This window comes from Tyto alba, unplaced genomic scaffold (genome assembly GCF_018691265.1).
Source record: "Tyto alba isolate M040663 unplaced genomic scaffold, T.alba_DEE_v4.0 Super-Scaffold_8, whole genome shotgun sequence".
Taxonomy (NCBI): Eukaryota; Metazoa; Chordata; class Aves; order Strigiformes; family Tytonidae; genus Tyto; species Tyto alba.
The window spans coordinates 24,953,786-24,976,525 of record NW_024881329.1 but is presented as its reverse complement, the minus strand read 5'-3'; the positions used below and the strand labels follow the sequence as shown (position 1 = coordinate 24,976,525).

Below are 22,740 nucleotides of genomic sequence, written 5' to 3'. Positions count from 1 at the left end.
GACACGACACTCCTGCATGTCCTCCTCCAGCAATCTGAGGAGAGGCTGCGAGATCACAAAAGTCCCTAAGAGACCCAGTGTCACCCAAGACCCTCCTCTCTGGAGGAAACTGCTCCCCTGACTGCCACATGCAGTGCCAGGAGCCACCCACACCCTCCCAGAGCCCAACCCAGCATGGTACCCTCCCAGGAGCCATCCCACAAGACCCTCTCCAGCTTCCCTGCCCCATCTCACTCTCCCACTAGAGCCTCCCTCACCCACACTAATGCCTCTGAGAGGAGCCATGCTTGTATTTACTCCACACCTGGGGGAAGACTTTGTGTGAGCTGTCCTCACATCCCCTGGGTTGCCAGAGCCATTTGTCAAAGGCAGCCCTTTCTCCAGCTGAAGACCTGGGGAGAGCCTCCTGTGGCCTCACTTGGCCCACACTGTCCCCAAATCTGCCCCACAGACCATGGCTCTGCACCCTGAGCACTGGAGTCACATCTGGGGCCAGCTGCAACTCCTCTAAGGTCAGCTGGATGAGGCCCTAATACACCCAGCATCACCTTCAGGACCACATCCAGACACAGGATGAAAATCAAGGCAGAGCAGCAATCTGATCTGACCACCAGAAAGCTGTTCTTCCCACAGCCCCTTCCCACAGAGATTATGACTAACAGAGACATCGCTCTTGCACAGTGTTTGTGCAGGAGATCATCAGGGTGTGGAAGAGCTTGGCATAAAAGCACGTGAGGAGGAGTTTACGCTGCCATGTGAAATGAATGTATGCATTTGTTTCAGACCTACTAAAGCAAAAGGGGTTAATTCCTCCTCTAGGGCTGCAGGAGGGAGTGTTGGCTAAAAACATTTGGGCTAGCATGAACTAGCACTTGGATGTTACCATCTAATGGATGATAACAGTGGATGAAAGAGTTGCCTGCGAGATGCCATGGGATAGCAAGGGCTGGACACTGACTTTATAGGAACTGGCAGCTACGGACTGGAACAAACGCAGACTTCACCCCAAATGTGATTTGGCTGCAAGTCTGAGCAAGGACCAGTCATGAGACCGGGTGGTACATGGGCTGCTGCAGAGACAGAAAGGCAGTCCTCAACCCTGAGGAGCAGAGACAGGCTGAGCAACCCTGGTGAGTCACACCCCAGCGTTCCCGCTGCAGTCCTTCTGACCCCCCGGAGCACTGAGAGGACTGTCCTGCATCAAACAAGGTGCACGTGGTCCGCTCATCTGCGCTCAGCAGGCTGGCTGCAGGAACCAGAGGAAAGCCAAAGCTGGGCCTTCGGCTGCAGGAGCCATGGAGGCTGGTTTGCAAACCGACCTATGCCGGGTACGTGGTATAGAAGGGAGCGATCCCAGAGCCAGCGGGGCCAAGGACCCTCGAGAGCAGCAGAAGACGACAGTGGGCAACCCACCTCCCGTGGCCGCCGCCAGCCACCCATCGCTCAACCCGCTGCTCTGCCACGCGCTTCCCAAGCCACAGATCCCAGAGCCACCCGGAGAGTCACCGCGGAGGGGGAGCCCGGCCTGGCCGGCGCCCTGGCCGGCCCCGGGGACACCGTCTGCGTCGCTGCGCTCCCCACGAGTGGAGCAGACCCACGGCGGCACAGCGCCTGTCCGCGGCCAGAGGCGGGCGGGACGCGGTGGGCTCTGACGGGGACAGGGTCCAGAGGGAGTGCCCGGGCCCGCGAAGACCCGGGGCCGACGCTCCGGGAGGGTCCCCCTCGGGACCGGGCGAAGCTGCGAGGCGCGGGGCTGCGAGGCGCTCCGCTGGGACCGGGAGCAGGTCATCCGCCAGACTGGCACCCCCTCAGCCCGGGATCGGGGTCATCGGGACCACCCGACAAATCGCGACCGAGCTGCGACCGGGCCCTCTCAGCGCGGGGGCGGGACGGGGACCGCGAGGACCCCCGAGCGCGCGCGTGCCCGCCCCCCGCCGCCGCCTGCCCGCGCCCACCTGCCTCCCGCGGGGAGTCGCGCATGTGGAGCACACCACTGCGCCTCGGGGTGCGGGGAGGGCCGGCGGCCGGAGCGGGCATGTTTACACTGGGGCCGAGAGGGGCGGCAACGGCGCGTCCCCCCCGCCCCCCCCCCGCCGCCGTGCTACGAATGGTCTCTTCCTCGCGCTCTATTTAATCCCCGCCGCTGCCGCACCGGTGGCTCTAGCCCGGAGAGCAGCGAGCGCGCCCGGTGCTGCCGCCTCTGCGCTGCGGCTCGGCTCGCCCCGGGCCCCCGCCACCATGCCGCCCCTCGGCCTCCTGCTGCTGCTCTTCGCCTGCTTCGGCGCCGCCCGAGGAAACCTCTCCCGCGACGGTGAGTGGCGGGGCCGGGGCCGGGGCGAGCCCCCTCCCCGCCATCACTCGCGACGGGAGCTGGCGGGGTGCGCCCCCGCCGCCGGGAGGAACGGGGACCGGCGGGGCCGAGCCGCCCGTTATGTGGGTCAGGCGCGGCAGGTGCCGCCCGCCCCGCCCCGCCGCCCCGCCCCGGCCCTGCCCTCGGGGCCCGCCCGCCGCCGCCGGCCCCAGGCGGGTGCGGCTGCCGCGGCCCCGGGCGGCCGGCGGGGCTCAAGGTCACGGCGGCGCCGGTGCTGCTCGCCCTGTCCCCCCATCGCCGCGTACCGCCCGGGGCGGGGCCGGAGCCGGGGCGACGGAAGGTTCCAGACAGGCCCCGGCGGGCGGCGGCAGTGGAGCGCGGCCCCTCCCGGCGCTGCCCGCGGCGGGGCGGGCGGAGCCGCGGGAGGCGGGGGGGCGGCGGATGGAGACTCCCCGGTGGGGTAGAGCCACCCCCCGGGTGGATGGCAGGGGTCGCTGCTAACCCCCGGGGGGAGGCAGACACCCTCGTGGCGGGGGATGGAGCCCCCGGGGGGGGGGTGGTGACCCTCCCCGGGGTGGGGGGGACCCATCCCCGGGATGGGGCGTGTCCCCGGTTTCCCCCCCGGCGGACCAGGAGCCCTCGGTGGGAGCTGGCCGGTCGGAGCCCCCCCCTCTTTGGGGTGATGGGCAGGCGCTCCCCATCCTGCTGGGGTCCCTCGGCTGTCGGGATGTCAGCTGGCATCCCAGCATCTGGCCGGTGCTGGGTGACTGGGAGGCACCGGGCTCGGCTGGAGCATCGGCCCTTGAGACAAAGGGTGTTTACCCGCCATACGCCACAGTGGTGAGCAGCGCAGGGCGAGGCAGCCAGGAATGAAGGGCTACAAAGCAAATGTAATTTTGATAAGGGCTCATCGATGACAGTACCTTGTTTTCCATAACCATTCAACTGCGCAGCACTTGCTGGGTTGCCAGTGCTCAACCACTTAGGGCCCTGTAATTTCTGTCAGGCTGCTGGTGGCTGCATTTGCTGTGTCGGGAATCACTGGCTGTGATAAAATTGCTGTTGTGTGTATTTGGGGAGCAGGTCATGGGGAGAGGCAGCAGCTGTCTGGGGCCTGGTCTCAAGCCCTGATCTGCGTGTTGTGTTTTGGGGGGTGTTACAGGGGCTGACAGCAGGAGAGAGGGTCTGATCGCTGTTGGAGTCCCTGCCTGTGGCTTATTGGAAGCAGGGAGGTGATTCTGGCATGAGCATGTGGCCCTGGGATCAAGGGTCCCGAGGGCAATTGTGGTACAGAGGGTAAAAGGTCTGAAGGCAGCAGCCCCCTGCCCGTGGCTTGGGCTGCCTGTGCTGGCGTGAGGAGCAAGCCTCCCACTGTCTTCCCCTGCCAGTGCCTCCCCTGTGTCCTGTCCCTTTAGTGGAGGAGGTTACTGTCACAGGCGGAGCTGCTCTGGGGGCTGGTGTGGGTTGGTGGCTGTGTTCCCATCCACGAATCACAGGATTTATTCTGGTTATGGCCACAGTCCTCCCACAGGAGCCTGAAAGAGTCACTTGGGTGTGGGTGATGCTCAGTCCCACGGCACAGGGATGTCCTGGCATCCTGTGCATGATGATGCTCAGCTCATGGGTCGGAGCTGGGCAGGAGGGGGTGGCTGAGCAGCCAGGCAAGTGCTCACATGAGGAGGGGTGGCCATGACCTGAAGTTGCGTGTAGTCCTAGGGCAGGATGCAGCCTGGATGATGACACTGCAAGATTTCTTCCAGGGCTGGCTTGCTGCTGTGGCCCAGCCCTGGCCATGAGCTGCCAGGCTCTCTGTTGTCTGATGCAGCGAGACAAACAGATCCCCAAAAAGCTTTTGGGAGCATAGGAGATGGCTTGCTGGAAGATGCTTGGAAAAAAAAGCTGCTGGCTTGTCTTTGTGGTCGGTGCCTTACCCTTGTGTCCCTCAGCCATCAGCTACCAGCATGTCCTGGGGCAGGAATGGAGGAGCTGTCTCCTCCTTGAAGAAATGTTCTTCCAGTGCTCTGGATTTCAAAGCTACAACCATGGCAGGGCCCAGCAGAGCCCCTTGAAGTTGCCAGATCACTAGAAACGCTGGTGCTTCACACCGGGTCTGTGTTTGTGCACTTGGCTGGTGTTGTGCTGCTGTCGGCAGATTTCTGAATGTTTGGGCTGGATGCGTGGGTGTCCTTGCTGCAAGGATTATTCCCCCTGTAGAGTTATTCCACTCTAGAGTTGTGTAACCCTTTTGTTTGAACAGTGCCCTACTGTTGTCCCATGGGCAGCCACAGCATGCCAAAACCAGACTTCACGGGGCTGTTTTTATCTGTGCTCGGTAGCAACCTCATCCTGCCGGGGCACTGGCATTGCGGGCTCTGAGCAACCCTCGATGTGCAGCACCAGGAGCACCACCCTCCAACCACAGTGAGGGGGGAGGCTGGGCAGCTTCACTGGTACAGCAGGGATCTGAGCTCAGGTCTCTCATCCAGTTGCCTCCCACCATACCAGAGCTGGTCCACTCATCATGTGCGTTTTTCTTGCTAGGAGAAACCTTAAAACTGAAGGTCTTAGAACTGGGTCTGCCTGACCAGGTGTAGATGCCACAGCAGGAGGGGCCAGGACTGCTCTGTCTCCTGTAGATGCTGAGGCTGGTTAGGTGGCTTGTGCCCATGCCTCCCTGTTGGGTGAGGAGAGCCTGGAGACCATCTTGAGATGTCTGAAGCCAGGCAAGATGAGCTCCCTGCCTGGTGTTTGGAAGGAGGCAGCTTCAGGAGACTCTCCCCTTCCTGGAAAGTGGCTTCATCTTTCTGAGGCTGATGGAGGTGTCTGCTTGGCCAGACCACCCAGGAAGAGCCTTCTCTGTCTTGGTGAAATGCCCTGTGCTTCCAGGGGCTGTCCTTTCTGTAAGAAGTAATCCACCCTGCCCTGCCTGTGTGGGAACAGTGTCTATTGGCAGGAATATAGGGCTGGGATTGAAGTTTGGACTCTCAGGGCTCTTAACCATCTCCAGCCCTAGAGCAGATGGCAGCTGCAGGTCCTGTAGTCCTTTTCCCTCAGGAGGAGCTTTGCGGACATGTCAGCCCTGGTCCTGAACCAGATTGTGGGAGGCTATGTGCAACCTCCAACCTGTAGCATCGGCCTTGGGCCTGCGGCAGGGAGCCCCAGTGTGCAGAAGTGGGGTGGTGGAAGCCTGGTAGTTGTCTGAAGCTAATGTAAATCTTTGCTGCTTACAGCAGTGCTTTTACCCAACTAATGTGTGCAGAAGCCCTGTTCTTACATGTCATTAGGGCTCACCATATGCTACAAGTCTCTTTCTGTGCCAGCACAAGCCCTTGGCACTAGAGTAGAGGAAGCAGTGACATCCCTGATGAGGCGGTCGTGTGCAGGCACGAGAAGAGGGAGTGTGACCTATCTGCATCACTCGATACCTGGATGTCCTGATTTTGGATGACTCTGATCAGCTGCCTGGGGGAGGTGAGCTGTTCTTGCAGCGGCGATGCAGCTGGGATCAACGTGTCAGTTGGAGGAGAGCATCCCTCTGAGCAGCCGGGCAGAGGGAGCCGGATGGGGAGTGCGAAAGCTATCACTCAGCTGTCTGGCATAACACATTAGGCTCAACAGGCAATGTTGGATTTTAAGACAATACATGGGATCAGCTGCTGCAGAGCTGCCCTGCCACATACCCAGACAGTGAGGGGATGCGCTGGCACTGCTGCCATGGGACAGGAATTTTGCCACTGTCCTGTTAATGCCTCAGGTTTTGACATGGTCCGTGGCACTGAGGCCGGGATGTTTGCTGGAAGTGCGGTGACTTGGTCTGTTGGCCAGAGGAGAAATCCCCAACAGACTGGGGTGTTGCTGCTGAAGCACAAGTTGAGCACCTCCCAAGTGTTGGGTACCTTTCCTTCTCTGGAAGGGGGATGGAGGGAGGCACCCTACTTGCCCAGGATTCCCTGCTTGTGAGGTCTCCTGCATGCTAGACACTGCCTCTTCTTGCTCTGCCTGACGTTCTTGCCTCGCCAGGGGTGTTGGAGTTGCCGGAGTAACTGGAGGCGTCTACATCTGGGTAGTCACTGGTGCTGGCACGGCCAGGCACTTAGCCAGATGGAAGAATCTGCATTAAAGCTAACATTCTTGTTTGTTTTCACTAGGTTGGTTTTAACCTAGTTTTACCCCAATCCGGGCTGTAGTGTGACCATTTGGGTCCTCACAGGAAAGGAGCATCACGAGGTAGGAGGTGGTGCAGGATGTGAACATGTGTCCAAGATGCCTTTGCTGGTGACAGTGACAGTGTGGTGGCCTTGGAGCTTGGTGGGCTCTGCTTGTGTGCTGCTGGGCTTGTTCTCCTGGGTCCCACATGTCTGTTGCTGTGTCAGAGCCACTGCAGAGCATGGTCTGCTTGTGCAGATGCTTTATGGGAAGTGCTCTGTTCCCCGTGCCAGCATTTGGCACGGTACCCCCGGTGCCCAGCCTTGTCTACATCTGAACTCCGGGCTCCTTTTACAGCACAGGTAGTGGCTTGGCCATTCAGGTCACCTGATGCTGTGTCTGCACAGACTGAATTGCCTCCTCGTTGTTTGGCTCTTCAGTGACTCCATGGGACCTTGAAAGTGATGCCAGTGCTGTGACACCCATCTAGTCAGATGTATGCAATCCTCTTCCTCTGAAATACTGGGTCAGCTCATCTTGAACCATCTGGTCCAGTTCTCTCCCCTCTGCTCTAGGCCAAGCACCTGCAGCCATGGAGCAATGCAGCAGCAGAGCTTTCATCATGCAGTGATGGTGAGGTGCAAGTGATCTCCCTGGTGTCCTGACTCCTCTGCCTGCCTGCGAGGGCAGGTGGGAGATGAGGCTTTCCATCCCACCCCGAAAGAGCTCCTGCTTTCACCCAGGGTTGTCTCAGCCCCTCTGTCGCTGCCAGCTCTGGGCCTGGACTGTGTGGTGGCTGTGGCAGAGGGAGGGCCATGCTGGCTGGGGGTGGAAAAAGAGGAGCCAGGCGGGAGTCAGACACAGCAATGCTATGTGTTGTGTTTGGGCAGCCCTTGATGCCAGAAGCACTAATCCAGATGAGCCTACCTAAAATGAGCAGTCAATAACAGTGGAGGGAGGCAGAGAAGCTGAGATGCATGATGAGGGCTGGGCAAGAATGTACTTAACCATTCCAGTCACCTGCCTGGCATCACGCTCTGCCTCCCCTGTAATGCAGGCTGAGGGCACAGGAACCGGTGTGTACACGGGCAGGTGTTGGAGGCTGTGGCTCCCACTGCTCAGGGGTGGCAGGGGCTCCCCAGTGTCACAGGGATGTGCTGGAGGGCAGCAATGCTTGCTGCGGAGACAGACAGCAGCATCTTTCCAGATGACCCTGGGGTTTGCGCAGAGCTGCGAGCTTCCCCTTGTTGCTGCAGGATCCTGCTTAAGGGGACCTGCCCCTTCCTCAGGTGATGCTCCAGGCGGTGCTCTTCTTCACCTTACAATATTTACCAGCAAGCCCAATGTGGAGCATTAGCTTCTCCAGACCACTGCTTTTGCTGCTGCTTTCAGGCCATCATTTCCAGGGAAAGAAAGTTGTGATGCTTCTGGTCTGAGTGGCCAGTGGTACAGAGCAGCAGGTTTCCTGGACCACCCACTGTTGAGGTGCTGCACAGGAGCCAGATTCACTTTCCCATCCTGGAGACAAGTGCAGGGCTGACTGTGCCAAAAGACAGGGCTTGTTGGGACCCCATTGCCCCGTGCACCCTGGGGACCTGTTTTCCAGAGGTGGGATGTGTTTGGTGATATCTGTGCTGGCACAGTGCCCAGGGCAGTAACTCACAAAATCATGGAATGGTTTGGGTTGTAAGGGATCTTAAAGACCATCTGGACCAGGCCCCCTGCCATGGGCAGGGTCATCTTCCACCAGACCAGGTTGCTCAAATCCCCGTCCAACCTGGCCTTGAACCCTTCCAGGGAGCGGGCAGCCACAGCTTCTCTGGACACCCGGGGCCAGGGACTCACCACCCTCACAGTAAAGATTTTCTTCCTTATGTCTAATCTAAATCTACCCTCTTTCAGTTTAAAACCATTACCCCTCATCCTATTACTACACTCCCTTACAAAGAGTCCCTCCCCAGCTTTCCTGTAGGCCCCCTTTAGGCACTGTAAGGCTGCTATAAGGTCCCCTTGGAGCTGCTGCCTTGTGCTCCTTTCTGCTGCAATCAGGCTTGCACTCTGCTCTCCTCTGTGTCATGGAAGCTGTGGGGAGATGGGCCCAGTGGTACAGCATGCTGCCAACAGTGCTCCCACCTTGCCTGTGTGCTGCAGGGCTCTGCTCTTAGCTTGTCTTTAAGCATCTTAACCCCAAGCAGATAACACAGTAACAGATCAGCATTTTCCTGCTTTCCTGGGGGGGTCTGTATTGCCTCTCCACATCTCACCAGCTTTGGTTTCTGGGTGGTTTTTTTTTGGGGTTGTTTTTTTTTTTTTTTTGTATCTGTGATGCTGGAGACTTCATCTCCAAAAGGGACAGACCATGCAACAACAGGGATGACCTGGTGGGCCACAGCCAAAGCTGAGGGTGTTCCGTTCTCCCTGAGCACCCATTGGGATGTGGGGACTCCCTGCTGCAGCTGGGCACAGCAGAGCATCCACTGCAGTCACCTAAATGACCAGCAGGATTGAACAGGTATTTAATCTTTTGAAATTACTCTTCCCTCCTGTCTTTCCAGAAAGTCAGGAGGCAGCATTAGCGTGTGGTGCCCATCAGCTGGCATGTTGTCCCCTAAGAGGGGAGCAGAGCTGCCAGGGTTTCCCCATTTCTTATTTGTGTTATAAATATCCTCTTACACAACCTTTTGTATTTAATCCTCAGACAGTTGGGAGTGACAATTTCTCATGCCAGCTTAGGCAGAGCTCTGCTGCAAGTGTTTAGATGCCTGCAAAGCAACAAGAGACATACCAGGGCATCCGAAGCAACCATTTCTGAGACACCTTGCTGGGCAGGCGGGAGATCCTTAAAACAGAACTGTCAAAGCAAAGAGCTTGTTCCCTTGGCAACAGTCATGTTGGAGATTGGCCTTAGGGTAGGAGCTAAAAAACATGCTCCAAAAAAGTAGTTATCAGCTGTTTGCTGTCAAACTGGAGGAGGGCCCTTGGAGAGGGGTCACCCTGCCAAACTCTGCTCGCTGCTGTCCTGCACCGGAGGGAGGCCTGAGACTGGAGGGTCCGGGTGAGCTTGCTGCTCATTTGTAAGGGAATTATTCCCCTTTTGGAGGGTCCCAGGAAAGCTCTGACACTGAGGATGGCTATCACGGTGCTTGGATGATTTGTGGTGGCCCAGAACGGGGCTTTTCCCCCTCATCTCTGTCCTGCCTCCTCCAAGGCCTTGCCTGTACTTGGTAGGCTCGCGTGCAGTGTGTGCCTGAGCTGGGGTCTCAGCTCCCCTCAGACAGGCTGCAGGTTTGGGCTTTGGCCAGCGACTTGTGGGTCGGGGTGGCAACAGATCCTCTCAGCCATGGGATTGTTGGTGGCCTCAGAAGGAGGCAATCACTGTGCCCAGCACCGGGATTCCCTGACGATGCTGCTGCCTTTTGCTGAGCTAATTGGCCGCCAGACCGGTGTGAATGTGCAAACACGACTGAGCAGAGCTGCCAGCGGCAGCCTGCGTTTGTGCGGCTGCCAAAGCTGCAGGCAGGAGCTGCTGCTGCTGCCATCAGAGGGGTTCCCCAGCTCCCTCGTCCCTGGACCAGCCTGCTCCCATCCCAGCTCTCTGCAGGGGCTTGTCTGGCCCTGGGGCAACTGAAGGAGCAGTCGGTGTCGGGGTGGGACCGGGCTGTGTGCTTTGATAGGGCAGAAAGAGTCCCGCTGGTCCCAGAGGAGAGGCTGCTTCCCAGCTCCGCTCTCATGTGTGGCAGCAGAGGAAGGCGTGCGGTGGGGGATGTACCTGAAGGCACGCAGGAGGGCCTCTGTCAGCTTGCTCTAAAAGCAGCCAGCCAGGGCTGGAGGAGGAGGGCATCCTTTGATCTGAGAGCTTCAGCAGCACTTGCAACCAGCCTCTCTCCTCAGCTGCTTCTCTTTCTTGGCTGCTCTTGGCTGCTGATTGATTGCTAATTGCTGGCCATGTTTCAGTTGCTTAACCCTGGTCAGGTGTCACAGGCAGCTGTCAGCTTTCACTGTACCCTCTGGCAGGGCGGTGATTGCATCCCCACACCCTGGGAGCGGGATGCAGCTCTGCAGTTTGCCAGTGGTGCTCAGGGTTGAGTGTCAGTGCCCTTTGGACCAGGACCCTGCTGCCCTCACTGCTGGAAAGCATCGGTGGGGTCCTAGAGGCTGTGACCAAAGTCTCTACTGTGGTTTTGGGAGAACCCCAGCAAAGTTCCAGGGTTCAGAGCAGGCTGGGATGAGGAGCTGGGTCCTCTTGCTTTGCCCTTTCCCAGAGAACATTTATGTATATGTCTGTTTTCAGAGAAATAGTAGAGACCTTGGTGTTTAGGGTTGGGAGTTGGGGTTTTTCATGTGGGCCACATTTGAAGGCATGAAGCCCCTGCACTTGGCTGACTGCTTCACTTGCAAGGAGCAAGTTCCTGTCATGTGGGGAGCTTGGACAGCCGGTCCCCTTGTCACTCCTCCATTAACCTCTAGATCTCATACTCCGCATCACAAGCTCCCCACAGCAGAGGGCTTGACTGCTGAAGAGCCAACTGTTGAAGAGTGGCATGTCACAGTATCCCTGTATATAAGAGATCTGGAGTTTGGTGCAGACTCTTAATGGGTTGTGTTTTCCACTTCTAGTGAGCATTTGCATTAATATGACAGTCCTTTGTCACCCTGAGGTCAAATCCCTTGCTTTGTGGGAAGGATGGGTCAGAGAGACTGGCTGCTGTGGGCGTCAGGTACAAGGGTGAATGCTGGTAGAGAGGGGCCAGAGGGGGAGGTTTTGGCACCGGAGGGTGCAAATGGGGATCCTGGATGGATTTATCCCTATGAGGGTGAGGAAAACCTGGGAAACTTGCTGAAGCACCTGGATGCCACAGCCCCTGTGGTCTTGCTGTGCTGGGGAGAATTGCCTGCCTAGCCTGAGAGTGGGATACCCTTGCTCACCAGGAGAGCAGCTGGGTAATGGCATACAGGGTTGTCCCCAATTCTAGTGTTCTCCAAGATCAGCCTGGTTTCTTGCATCATTCCTGTCACCACTTTTTGATCTTCAGCCTGCAGCCTGGCCCTCTATCTGCTCCCTTTACCTCCTGCTGCCCATATCCTCCTCTGCCTTGCTCTTGCTTGTCTGGCACAGAGCTGTCCCATCTTGCTAGCTGCCTCTTGGTGACAGCACTTGGTAAGGCCTTGCAGCCATGACAGATGTCTAAGTGCCATGGGACTGGAAAAGGACCTGGCCCTGGACGTGCTGCAGGAGGGCCCCTTGCCTTGTAGCTCCCAGAGGGATGCATCCTCTGAGGGCTGGAGCACACTGGCAAGGCTGTCTTCTTCCACAGGGAGGCATGCAGTGAAGAGGAGTGCAGGGTAACATTGAGCAGATGCATTGAAAGTAGAGCAGGTTTCCCCCTCTAACAAAATCTGGAGCAAGTCAGCTGCCAGTGAGGAGGAGCCTGGAAGTTGGGCTGTGGGTATCCCAGACTGTGGATTCACACGCTGCTCAAATCAGCTTGCAAGCAAGCTTGCACAGCAGATGTCTGAACCTGCTTGGCCAGGTTCACAATCCACCAAGTTCAAAACTGCCACCTTGGCCAGGCTGCTCCAGTGTCACTGCGCGGGAAGAATGCCTGCAGCTGCAAATGCAGTTTTTGCAGTTCATGGCTGCTGAGTGAATTATTAAAATACAGTCCTCGGAGAGGAGATAACTTGCCTTAGAAAATGACTGTGTCAACAGAGACAAATTGGATCTTTATGATGACGAAACTAGACTCAATAGAAAAGAATGAGGAAAATTACAAGTGTTTTTTTGGGCTGTGGACTGGAGGCGTCTGAAGGATTTGAGCAGTGGGTGTTTTCCTCTGGGGCTGCTTCTGCCCCAACAGAAATGCTTTCAAAGCCTGGAGGCAGACTCTGATGGGGTTAGAGTGGACGTGCCTGGCAGAGGCTGGGAGAGGGTCGTGGCAGCTCCAGCTCCTGCCTACCTTGACTGTGGTTGCCACTGGAAGTGCCTCTGGCTTTTGGCAGGCCTCGGCGAACGCACTGCCCTGCCGAGGTTGGTGTGGGCAGCAGGACATCCTCCAAATGTACTGTGAAGGCTTCTGGGCTGCAGTGCTCTGCCCAGGCATCGCTCACCGCTTCCCTGAAAATGCTCCGGGTAAATGGCTCCTGGAAGGCAGAAGGCATGCCATGGCATTTTGTGGCAAAAGCCCCCGGAGATGTGGTGCTGCAGAGAATTTGTGTGTCTGTAGATGGGAGTGTTCCAGGGCTGGAAGCAGCAGAGCTGCAGACCTTTGAGAAAGGGACGTGAGTGCTGGCAGGTCCTGCTTCTGGGTTCAAGGAGCCAGGAGAGACGTGTACATCATTTTCTCCCTCATAAATATTAATGCAGCCCCCCTGCAAAAGTGCACAGGTTTAATTAATGAAATATTGATTTTTCTAGAGTGCAGTGCTTCTCTAATTGCCTTGCGCCAACTGGGATCCGAAACAAACACGGGCAGCAGCTCTTGGCCAAAAATGGGGCCTGGCAAAGCCTTTACTGTGGTGTTTTTTGGAGTGCCAGAGGTTGCTCTGCCCACCCTCGGGTCTGAGACAGTAACTGAACCTTCAGTGTCCCTGCCTATGGCGGCTCAGGCCTCCTCCAGGAGGGTCCCGTGGAGGGGGAGCTGGGTCCCCTGCCTGCCAGGAGACCTCACTACTGGCTTGCCATCTGCAAAATAACTTTTTACCCTATTGCAGGATGATCACAGGGGCTTGGGTGGCCCCTGGGAGCTGTAGATCTGAGGGATCTGCTTCCCCCTCCTGGAGAGGAGAGCCATGAGCATGGGAGGGCTGTTGGCTGTGCAGGCAGCCGGAGTCCTGGGCTGGCTGTGCCTGCCCAAGCCCATCGTGATGCAGGGAAGGCTGGATTCAAACACTGCAGGCTTCTCCTGCCTCGCCTCACCCCTGCAGAGCAACGCCGGCATCCCTGGGGCTGTGTGCTCGCCTCCTTTGCCACAGCGCGAGAGCAGAAGCCATCCCCTGGTGCAGCCTGGTGCCAAGCCCTGTCAGCATGCTGGGGCTTGGACCGTGCAGTCCCCCGGCTCGTGGCAGCAGGGCAGCCCCAGAGGCTACTTTGGCCATCACGCAGTGTCGCAGAGGGAGGGCGAGGGGACTGTGCCAGCCCAGGCTGTCAGGCGGCAGCAGCTCCATGCTGGCACCAGTCGCTGGCACGGTGAGGGCGGATGCTTCCCTGAGTGTCCAGCACATGTCCCCAGGCTCATGGAGGCTGTTTTAACCAGCGTGCCAGGAAGACCTGAAAGCTTTTGCTGCAGCCATCTTTCCAGAGCATCCTTGCTCTGCTCCCCCTCATACCTCCAAGTCCCCAGGATGCTGCCCAGGGACCCTGTGGGTGCTTTCTCATAGCAGCACCCTTCACAATGCTGTTGAACGGCTGTTGTGATGTAGGCAGAGCGGCCTAAACTGTCCTTCATCTTCCTTGGGAAACCCCAGGACCTGACTGGGAGGATGCGCTGGGCTGTGCCAGGCCTGGAGGCGCTGGATTTGGGAGCGGTCACAGTGCACGAGGCACCCTCCTTCTTAGTGTGCCACTGTCCTCAGCTGTGGGGTGGCAGTTTTGCCCCTTGTGCCCCACTGCCTGCCCTGCCAGAGGGGTCTTGCCTGCCAGGGCGGCGGTGAGACACCGTGCCTTGGTCCTTGCAGGCCACGGCAGGAGCAGGATGGTGTGAAGCTCCCTGTGGTGGGACTCGCTGATCCTGGGGTCCTGCCACCCCCTCCTCTCGTGGCCCCACTGCAGCTCCCATGGCAGCTCTGCCCCTATTCTGTCAAGGGCCAGCAGGTTACAGCCACGACAGTTTTTAATTAAATCAAGCCGCACTGGCGCAGCGGCCCAGCCGTGCCCATCTGTTCCTCCAAGCTGTCAGGCACGGAGGCGAGCCGAGTATCTGGGCCAGGCTGGAGGGGCTCTGCCGCAGGGACCGGCATGGGGCTGTGGCCCCCCACCCCGCACGGGCCACCAGCACGCGTCCACAGGCGAGTGAGCTGGGCATGGGTCGGCAGCTCTTGCAAAAGTGTGGCCGCTGGGACATTGGAGACACGTCTTGATGGTCTTGGCTGTGTAGCTGTGAGCCAGAGAGCAAGAAGGGGAGTCGTCAACAAGGCTGAGCCAGAGCTTCAGTGAGACTGTGCAGTGCCCTGTGTGTCACCTAGTGCAAGGGGGGGGTGGCATCACCTGGCCTCTGCTGCAGGGGAAACACACCTTTCCCTGTTTAACCTCTCCCCACACCAATACTTTAATGAGGCCAGTGCTGTGGCAGGTAATGGTAATTGTGTTAAGAGGTTGGGTCTGTTCTACATGGTTTTTAGACCATGTCCTAAATTGCATCCAAGTTGTAGTGTTTTGAGTTTGGACAACGGTGGCTTGCAACAGCCTAATCCCCTAATTACAGTAGTAGTAGCAGCACAAAGGCATTGCTAACCAAATTAAAACAAGCTGACAAACAGATCTCCCCAGTCAGGAGGAACAGATGAAGAGCCACGGCCTCAATCCCTGGCCAAGCTGCAGACCCCAGTGTGTGACATGGCAGAGATGTGTCCCCCATGGCTAGGGGGGCTGTCCTTCTCACCTGGTGCTGTCCCCAGCATCAGGGGCCCTGGTGGTCCTCTCCAGAGTTCTTGCCATGCCCAGGCCTTGAGTAGGATGGAGATGTGCCAGGGAAGAGCCTGGGCTGTGATCAGCTGGGAACAGGCTGTGGAGTGAGGCTTGGGCTCTGGCCGGCTGGTATGCAAGGAAGGCTTAGTCACTGCCTGTAAGTGTCTGCAGGGAAGGAGGTGGGAACCAGAGCTCTTCAGCCGACTGGGCAGGAGTGTCGCAATGGCTGAGGGCTGGCCATCAAACCCAGGCAGGTGAAGAGGAGCAAAATTTTGGTAGCAAGCATGAAACACTGGCATTAGTGATGGGGAGTTTCCTGGAGCTGGAGAGAGTCTTTACCCTGGGAATATTTTTAATCCAAATTTGATGCATCTCTGGCTGCTGGGAGTGGGCAAGGAGGGATTCATACACTTTCCAGCCCGGGCTTTCATGGAGTTTGATGTGAGCCAAGCGGTCCCTGGGAAGCATGGCAGCCTTGTCTTCCTGCCTTCCTCCAAAACATCTTCACTCCTTCCTGCTCCCTGCAATAGCTTTGGGGAATTTGCAGTGTGAGCAAAAGAAGATATTTCCCTTCACCATTCTGAGTGGAAAATGGGAAAATTCAGCTGAAGTTGCTTCTACCGCTCTCCTTCCAGTAACTAGAGCTTCTCCCAGGCAGTGAGTATCGCACAGGAAAACAACCACATGAAATTGGGACTGCACTGCACCCTGCATGGGCACACAGGCAGGACTACCCAAGGCTTGGGGGTCCTGAGGCCTAGTCCCTGCCTAAACATCAGTAACTTGGGCAGGTAGAAGACACCACTTAGTGAAGAACCATGTCCAGCACGTGAGCGAAGTGCAAATAGCAGCAGCATCCGTTTTCCTCCCTCTTGTCTGTGTGGCTGCCTCTGGACTCAGCTGGATGAGGAGGGTTTGCAGCCCCCAGGCTGGGAGAGACTGTCCTCTCCTCCCAGTGCTGCTCAGCTCACTGGCACATGAGCGTTCCCAAAATAGCTGTCCTTGGGACAGGCGGGGTAGTTATCTGATCTGTTGCTGCTCTTCTCTGCCCTTGGGCTGCTCGGCACCATGGAGCCCTCCGAGGAGTCTGAAGGAAGCAAAGGACAATGTCTTTGCTGAGGAAATGCGGCCTGGGAAGGGACATGCCCAGCCCATGAGCAGCGTGAGCAAGAGAAAATCCCCTTAAGGAATGACAGGGAGAGGGGGTCACTGACTGCACCCCACAGGCCACACTTGATGGTCTGCAGCTGCTTTTGCTGGAGGCAGGGGTGGAGATGGCCAGCGGAGCATCCGTGGTGTGGGGTGCTTGGCACGGAGGCACGGTGGGTGTGAGTCCCGGCCTGCTGGCACTGCCGGGGCAGCGGAGTGGGGCTTGCTGTCTGCCCAGGTGCCTTCAGCCAGTGCCCATGCCAGGCGCTCCTGCTGCCTCCTGGCATAGTCCTGCTCATGCCTGGTGGCACCGGCTGCCTGTATCTTCCAGCAGCCCCAGGGGCCGTGCTTGGAGCCCAGCCTGACACTGATGTGTCTGTGCAGGTTGGCATGGAGCTACTGCCTGGGGACAGCAGCATCCCAGAAGCTGCCCTCCCAGTGGGTGCTGCAGGTTGAGTGGCAGGACAGGTCCTGCCCGAAGGTCCTTGCTTCCGCAGCTGCAGCGGTGCAGTTCCCTGCTGGAGAATGGGATTGCAGTGGGAGACCCAGGCAGACACGTGCCCATGAATGGGTCCTTGTTGTCTCAAGGGTGTGCAGGACGGCCCTGCTCCAAGCACGCTGCCTGTGTGATTGGAAACCCCTTGTCCCTGGAGAGGCACACATGCCCATGAGCACATGTGTGTGTGCGCATGCATCCATGCTCAAGGGACTGTACAGATGCTCCCAGATATACACACATATACACTGGCCCTCCATGCTGCCACCCAGATCAGCTGAGCCAGGGTGACTCAGTCCCTCTACCCCAGTCTGTGTAGCCTGGCCATCCAGGGCTTGGGGTCAGCTGGAAAAAATGTTTGTCCCAAGCAAGCTGTATTCAGCCCAGCCCTGGAGCCCCACTTGTCCCAAGGGTTTGAGGAACACTGCTGTGTTCCTCCCTCCCTTCCTTTGGTTGCTCAGTGATGTTTTTGCATACCTGGGGAAAGGCATTGCCCAGGCCCCCACTAACCTGCCCTGTCTGTGTCCAGAGAGCCAGCCCACAACATCGGATGAGACCGTGGTAGCTGGTGGTACAGTGGTGCTCAAGTGCCAGGTGGAGGACCCTGATGACTCCTCGCTGCAGTGGTCCAACCCTGCCCAGCAGACCCTCTACTTTGGGGAGAAACGAGGTATGTGGACATGAACTGGGGATGAGAGAGCAGATCGCTCAAGTCCAGAGCAATGACAGGCAGGGGGAAAGCAGACCAGGGACAGTGATGTCCCGGAGGGTGATGTTCCCTCCTGCTGCGCATCAACACTGATGCCACTGGGCAAAACACGAACTAGCAAAGGGGTGTGGTGGTACTGAGCCTGTCACACACCCTGTTTCCCCCTTCCCCCCAGCCCTACGAGATAACAGAATCCAGCTGGAGAGGTCCACGCCCAACGAGCTGACCATCAGCATCAGTGATGTGGTGCTGTCAGATGAGGGGGAATATACTTGCTCCATCTTCACCATGCCTGTGCGGACTGCAAAGGCCCTGGTCACCGTGCTGGGTAAGCCACTCGTGGCAGCCCCCCCATCTGTTCCCATTCTCTCAGCTGCTACTGCCCTGCCAGCGAGATGCTGTCCATACAGCCGTTCATCTCTGCTACTCCCATATCCCTACCTATTAACTCATTCTTGCTGTGTTTATTGACACGTCTTTGCGTGTACATCCGCCTCTGGGTGGCAGCACACACACAGCTAATACGCTGTTGTATTTCTTGTCTCCTCCTTTACCAGGAATCCCCCAGAAACCCCAAATCTTTGGCCATGAGCAGCCCATTGATGAGGAGAAGATAGCCCGGCTGACTTGCCGGTCCTCTGGCAGCAAGCCTGCGGCCCAGCTCCGGTGGAAGAAGGGCAACAAGGAGCTGACGGGTGGGTTCCCAAGCAGTGGGGCTCTGCCCCAAGGGCCTGGGACAGCTGGGAAACACTGTGGAGGCAGAGGTGGGGCACCAGGGGTTGCAGATGAGCCTGGTGCTGGACCACACCAGCATCATATGCTACTGCCAACAAAGGGACAGAGACAGGGTGTTCCCTGCTCAAAACACATCAGCCTCATGCCTCTGCTGGGGTACTGTGGATGTCAGCTCTAATGGTTCCCTGTCCCCACAGACGAGGGCACCGAGGTGGTGGAGGACCCTAATGGAAAGACCTTTACCGTGAGCAGCCGGGTGGAGTTCCGCGTCACCAAGGAGGACAACGAAGCCGAAGTGACCTGCACTGTGGACCATGAGTCCCTGCAGAACTCCGAGAGGTCAACCACGCAGAAGCTGCAGGTCCACTGTATGTGGCACGTGGGGACGATGGGACAGGGCCACATGGGGAAGGAGACAGGGCTGTGGAGGGGTGGAAAAGATGGAGGAGGCCTCAGCATCACCACAGTTCAGCAGACATCACACACATGGCCCTGCATTTACATGTACACACAGACATTGCACATACACGCATACAGGCTCATCGGCCTGCATGCTTGGTAGTTCTGTCATACGTAGGGGCACTGCACAGTGACACTTCCCCTGCACATGCGTGCCCTTGGTTTCTCCTGCCTGTCCCTGTCCTCATCTCCCTAAGACTGGTCGGTGCCATCTCCCATGTCCTGCCTGTCCCCATTCCCTGTGTCTCGCATGTCCACTGTGATGCCAGGGTGGGGGATGTGGACAGTGTGCACTCCCAGAGTGCTGACCCCCACCCCAGTGCACCCTACCACCCACAGGTACACTCACACTACAACCCTGCCCGGGAAGCTCTGGGACCAAGGTAGGGTGCCAGAGGCAGGGTTTTGGGGTGCCAGCAGGCCTCTGCACAGTGTGGGGCAGGGACAGGTAGTCACCCAGCTGTGCTTCTCCTCCTTTTTCAGACAAGCCAACAGCGAGGATTGAGCCACATCCCCAGTACCCACGGGAAGGCGAGAAGCTCCAGCTGCAGTGTGACGGGCAGGGCAACCCAATGTAAGCCCCCTCATCACCTTCCTCCTTCTCAGCCCCACCAGGCCCCGGCCAACTCGTCCTCACGCTGCCAGGCTCCCAAAACCACCACCACCACTTAGCCCTCCCCATAGCTCAGGCAGGGCATCACAGGTAACTCTGTGTGTGCTCAGGGCCAGGCACTGGCTTTGCATCAGTACCAGGTAGGGCCAGGCACCCCATGGAGAACAGACAAAGCCCCTGTCCTCTCCCTGGAGCAGCAGATCCATTCCAGCTCATCTCTAAATGGGGTATTTTCCTCCTGCTTAAATACTCCCACACCTTCACTGTCCCCTCCACTGCCTGGCCAAGGACACTGCTCTGCCCCAGCCTGCCAGGAGTGCTGGGGAGAACAGCAGTGCCTCACTGCCATCCCACTCCACAGCCCCCAGGAGTTCCTGTGGGAGAAGGAGGGCAGCGATGCACCCCTGCAGCTGAGCTCCGACAGTGTCCTCATCTTCCCTTTCCTCAACAAGAGTGACAGCGGCACCTACGTCTGCACAGCCACCAGCTCCATGGGCAGTGTTGTGGCCAAGTACAACCTCGACGTCAGTGGTAAGTGGGGCCACAGGGCACCCGGCATCACCTGGTTTCTCCCAGCAGCTGCTGGTTGGCACAGCCATCTCCATCTCAGCTGCATCTCCCTGTGCAGGGGTGCGTGAATCCAGGGAAGGCTGTGGTGGGCGGGGGGCTTTGTGGCAGAGGGCGGGTACCTGCATGCAGCTGAGTCCTGGCACACTCGCTGGCAAAACGCTGTATCCCCAGCTCCTCTGACCACATCCAGCCTCCCCATCCTGCCCAGCACTGTGCAGGGTTGCTGCCTGTGGCCAAGAAGAGTGGAGAGCAGTTTGCGGGGATCAGGGCAGGGACACGGCATGGACCAGGCTGAACTTAGTCCCTGTTGCCTCTAATGGCGAGTGGGAGAGGGTACGATGGGGGAACTGCAGGGACTGCAGGCAGGATTCTGCTGGAGTCTCTGGAGCAGGAGGAAAGGCCGGTGTTCCTGTGCCTGTCACAGGCAGAAAGCCTCTACGTGACACCACCACAAGCCAAAGACGATTTCCAGACGGCACCGGCCCCTCCAAACCATGAGGTGCCCTGGCAGCCCTGTCCCAAGCTTCTGGAGATGGGCCCTATGGCTTGCCCTGAGCCACTGGAGCTGCAGCCTTGCACTGTGTCCCGTCTTCCCAGAGTGTGTCCCCCCTCGACACCTGTCCTTGTATGGGAAGGGGCAGCACCTGCTGCCTCCCCGTGCAGCACTGTCCCCTTGCTGCCTCCCCCCACCCTGGCTGTGCTCTGCTGCTGTGTTTGCTGTCATTGTGCCCTGCTACACCCAAGTGCTGTGTGTCGCACATGGAGCAGAGCTGTGTGCTGTGTGGGGCTGCAAGCGCTTCTCCGGCCCGTCCCCAGCTGGTGGTGGTGCTGCCCCGACTGCTGTGCTCAGCACCCAGCCCCTCACGCAGCAGCTTTCCTGTAGGAGCCTGTCTTCCCGTGGTTTTGGCCTTGGATTTGGGGTTATCTTCCTCTTCTGCCGAATCTCTTGCCATCTCTCTCCTTTCTACCAGCCTTGGACTTTCCATCTTCCAGCACTCCTACGTGTTCCAGCTCTTCTCTCCCCCATCCCCTTTCCTTTCCCTCCTGTTTTGGCTACTCTCAACATCCTTCCCCTCCAATGTGGCTGTGGGTAGAGGGAGTGCATGGCAGCAATTGCACCCCAGGCACCCTGTCCCCCTGAGTCCCTCCCTGCTTACGCAGGATGAGCCCCTAAATGCCCAACCCTGTGCAGTTGTTCCTTCATCACCCCTTGTGTCCCCCCCCATCCTCCTGGGTGCTGGGTCTGCACAGGGAGGTGGTTCCTGAGCCTGGCTGTGAGCACAGCAGCACCCAGAGCCCTCTGCACCCACCCAGGACCACAGAAGCCCCCAGGGTGCTCAGCAGCCACCCACGGGCTCATAGCAGCATCTGGGGTGCTCAACACCATCCACAAGCACACAGCACCCAGAACACCAGTGTCCCTCACTCACTTGGTGTCACAGCCCCTGGCAGAGGAGCTCCACATCTAGGCTTGGTTCCCCTTGTCAAATCCCCCTCCCTCTTTTTCTCCAGAGCCACTCAGGTCTCGGGCACCATCACTGGAGCAGCCACCTTGCCTGGCCGAGCCCTTGAGCTTGCCCACTGCAGCAGCCAGCTTGCTCAGCAGCGAGGAAGAGCGGGGACAGAGCGGTCCCTGAGGATGTGCATAGGAAAGTGTAGGTGGCACCTCATGGTGGGTGACACTTTCCAGCCACCGCAGTACCGGGGCTCCCAGGCAAGAGGGTCCCAGTGGGGTCCCTCACAGAGGAAGGAGTGACGAGGGGGTCTGGCAAGATAGGAGATGGGGGGGAAGATGTTCACAGCAGTGTGTCCCAGAGGACAGTGGCAGGAGAAGAGGAGTAAGTCCTGTGGCCAAGAAAGGGGTTGTGGAAGGAGCCGCCGAGAAGAACATGTCCCATCCGATGGGCTCTGTCATGCCGCACTGGCATCTCCCAGGGTTGATTTGTGTCCCTGTGTTTTTGTTGTCCTCCCCAGATCTTTCCCAGCTCCCCACCCCACACGTTCACTCCACTCCAGCCCCTCCGCCGGGCCCTTCCCAGCCCATCTCTCATGCTTCCATGGCCACCGCTTCATCCTTCACTCCAGCTCCCATCCAAGGTACCGTAAGCTCCTTTTCTCTCTCTTTATGGACCTGCTGCTCCCCAGCCCAGTGGGAGAAGCTCCACAGGAGGATGGTGGCCCAGCCCTGGGCCAGGGACACCCTTGCCGCATCCCAGGTGCCCAGCCAGACTCCAGTCCCTGTGCAGCTGCTTTTTGGTGTGTGTGGACTCTGCAGCCACCATCTCAGCACTTCAGGGTAGTGGTACACAGCAAAGAGCTGAGGCTCGGCTGCGTCATGGTCCTTCCAGCTCTTCCTGGCAGGTCGTTGCAGCAGCTGCCTGTGAGCTGCAACCTGTGCCTTGTGTCCATGCGAGATGCCGTTCTCCTGTCCTGTCACACCTGCCGTGTTGTCTTTCCCACCCTGTCTTGTCCAAATGCCTCCTCTGAACGTTTCTGTGGCTCTGTCCTCCCCAAGCTAATGGGGCACAATGAGTGGAAGAAGGATTTGTTTCTGTGCACCAGGGCTGATGCAGGATCCCAGCACAGACTGTGCTACAAGATGTGGTTGACTTGGGACTGGCCTTGGGGTCCCACCATCCTTGGGGTGCCATTACCTCCTGAGGTGTGGTGTGTGGCCGATGCCAACCTGCGTGTCACCTTCCTGCTGGCACAATGCAAGGGAAGAGTGAGCTCAGCCTGGCTCCACCATGTGCTTAGCCTCGCCTTTTGGGGAAAAAATCCCACTGTGAAGGATGGGGCGGTGGGATCACAACTGTGCCTGAAGGCAGAGGTACCATAGGCTGCACAGAGCATGTTGCCAGTGCTGCTCCCTGGGGCACATCACAGACAGCTGGGCACAGGGTTGGGTTTGGCCATTGCAGCTCTTCTT

At 58.3% G+C, this 22,740-nt stretch overlaps 1 protein-coding gene across 6 annotated transcripts in view; it reads left to right on the top strand.

The window, feature by feature from the left end:
- The first annotated feature begins 2,127 nt into the window (after window positions 1-2,127).
- Window positions 2,128-22,740, top strand: part of CADM3 (cell adhesion molecule 3) — a 33,741-nt gene continuing 13,128 nt past the window's right edge. The window contains exons 1-8 of one of the 6 annotated variants that reach the window (XM_033005820.2): window positions 2,131-2,311; window positions 17,255-17,395; window positions 17,610-17,762; window positions 17,992-18,129; window positions 18,367-18,537; window positions 19,112-19,202; window positions 19,603-19,772; window positions 21,786-21,908. In XM_033005820.2, coding sequence (XP_032861711.2) covers window positions 2,239-2,311; window positions 17,255-17,395; window positions 17,610-17,762; window positions 17,992-18,129; window positions 18,367-18,537; window positions 19,112-19,202; window positions 19,603-19,772; window positions 21,786-21,908 — 1,060 coding nt within the window. In that variant the 5' untranslated portion in view covers window positions 2,131-2,238. Of the gene's footprint in view, window positions 2,312-17,254; window positions 17,396-17,609; window positions 17,763-17,991; window positions 18,130-18,366; window positions 18,538-19,111; window positions 19,203-19,602; window positions 19,773-21,785; window positions 21,909-22,740 lie in introns of all 6 variants that reach the window. The other 5 variants (XM_033005819.2, XM_033005822.2, XM_042784739.1 and 2 more) reach the window with 5 other exon arrangements.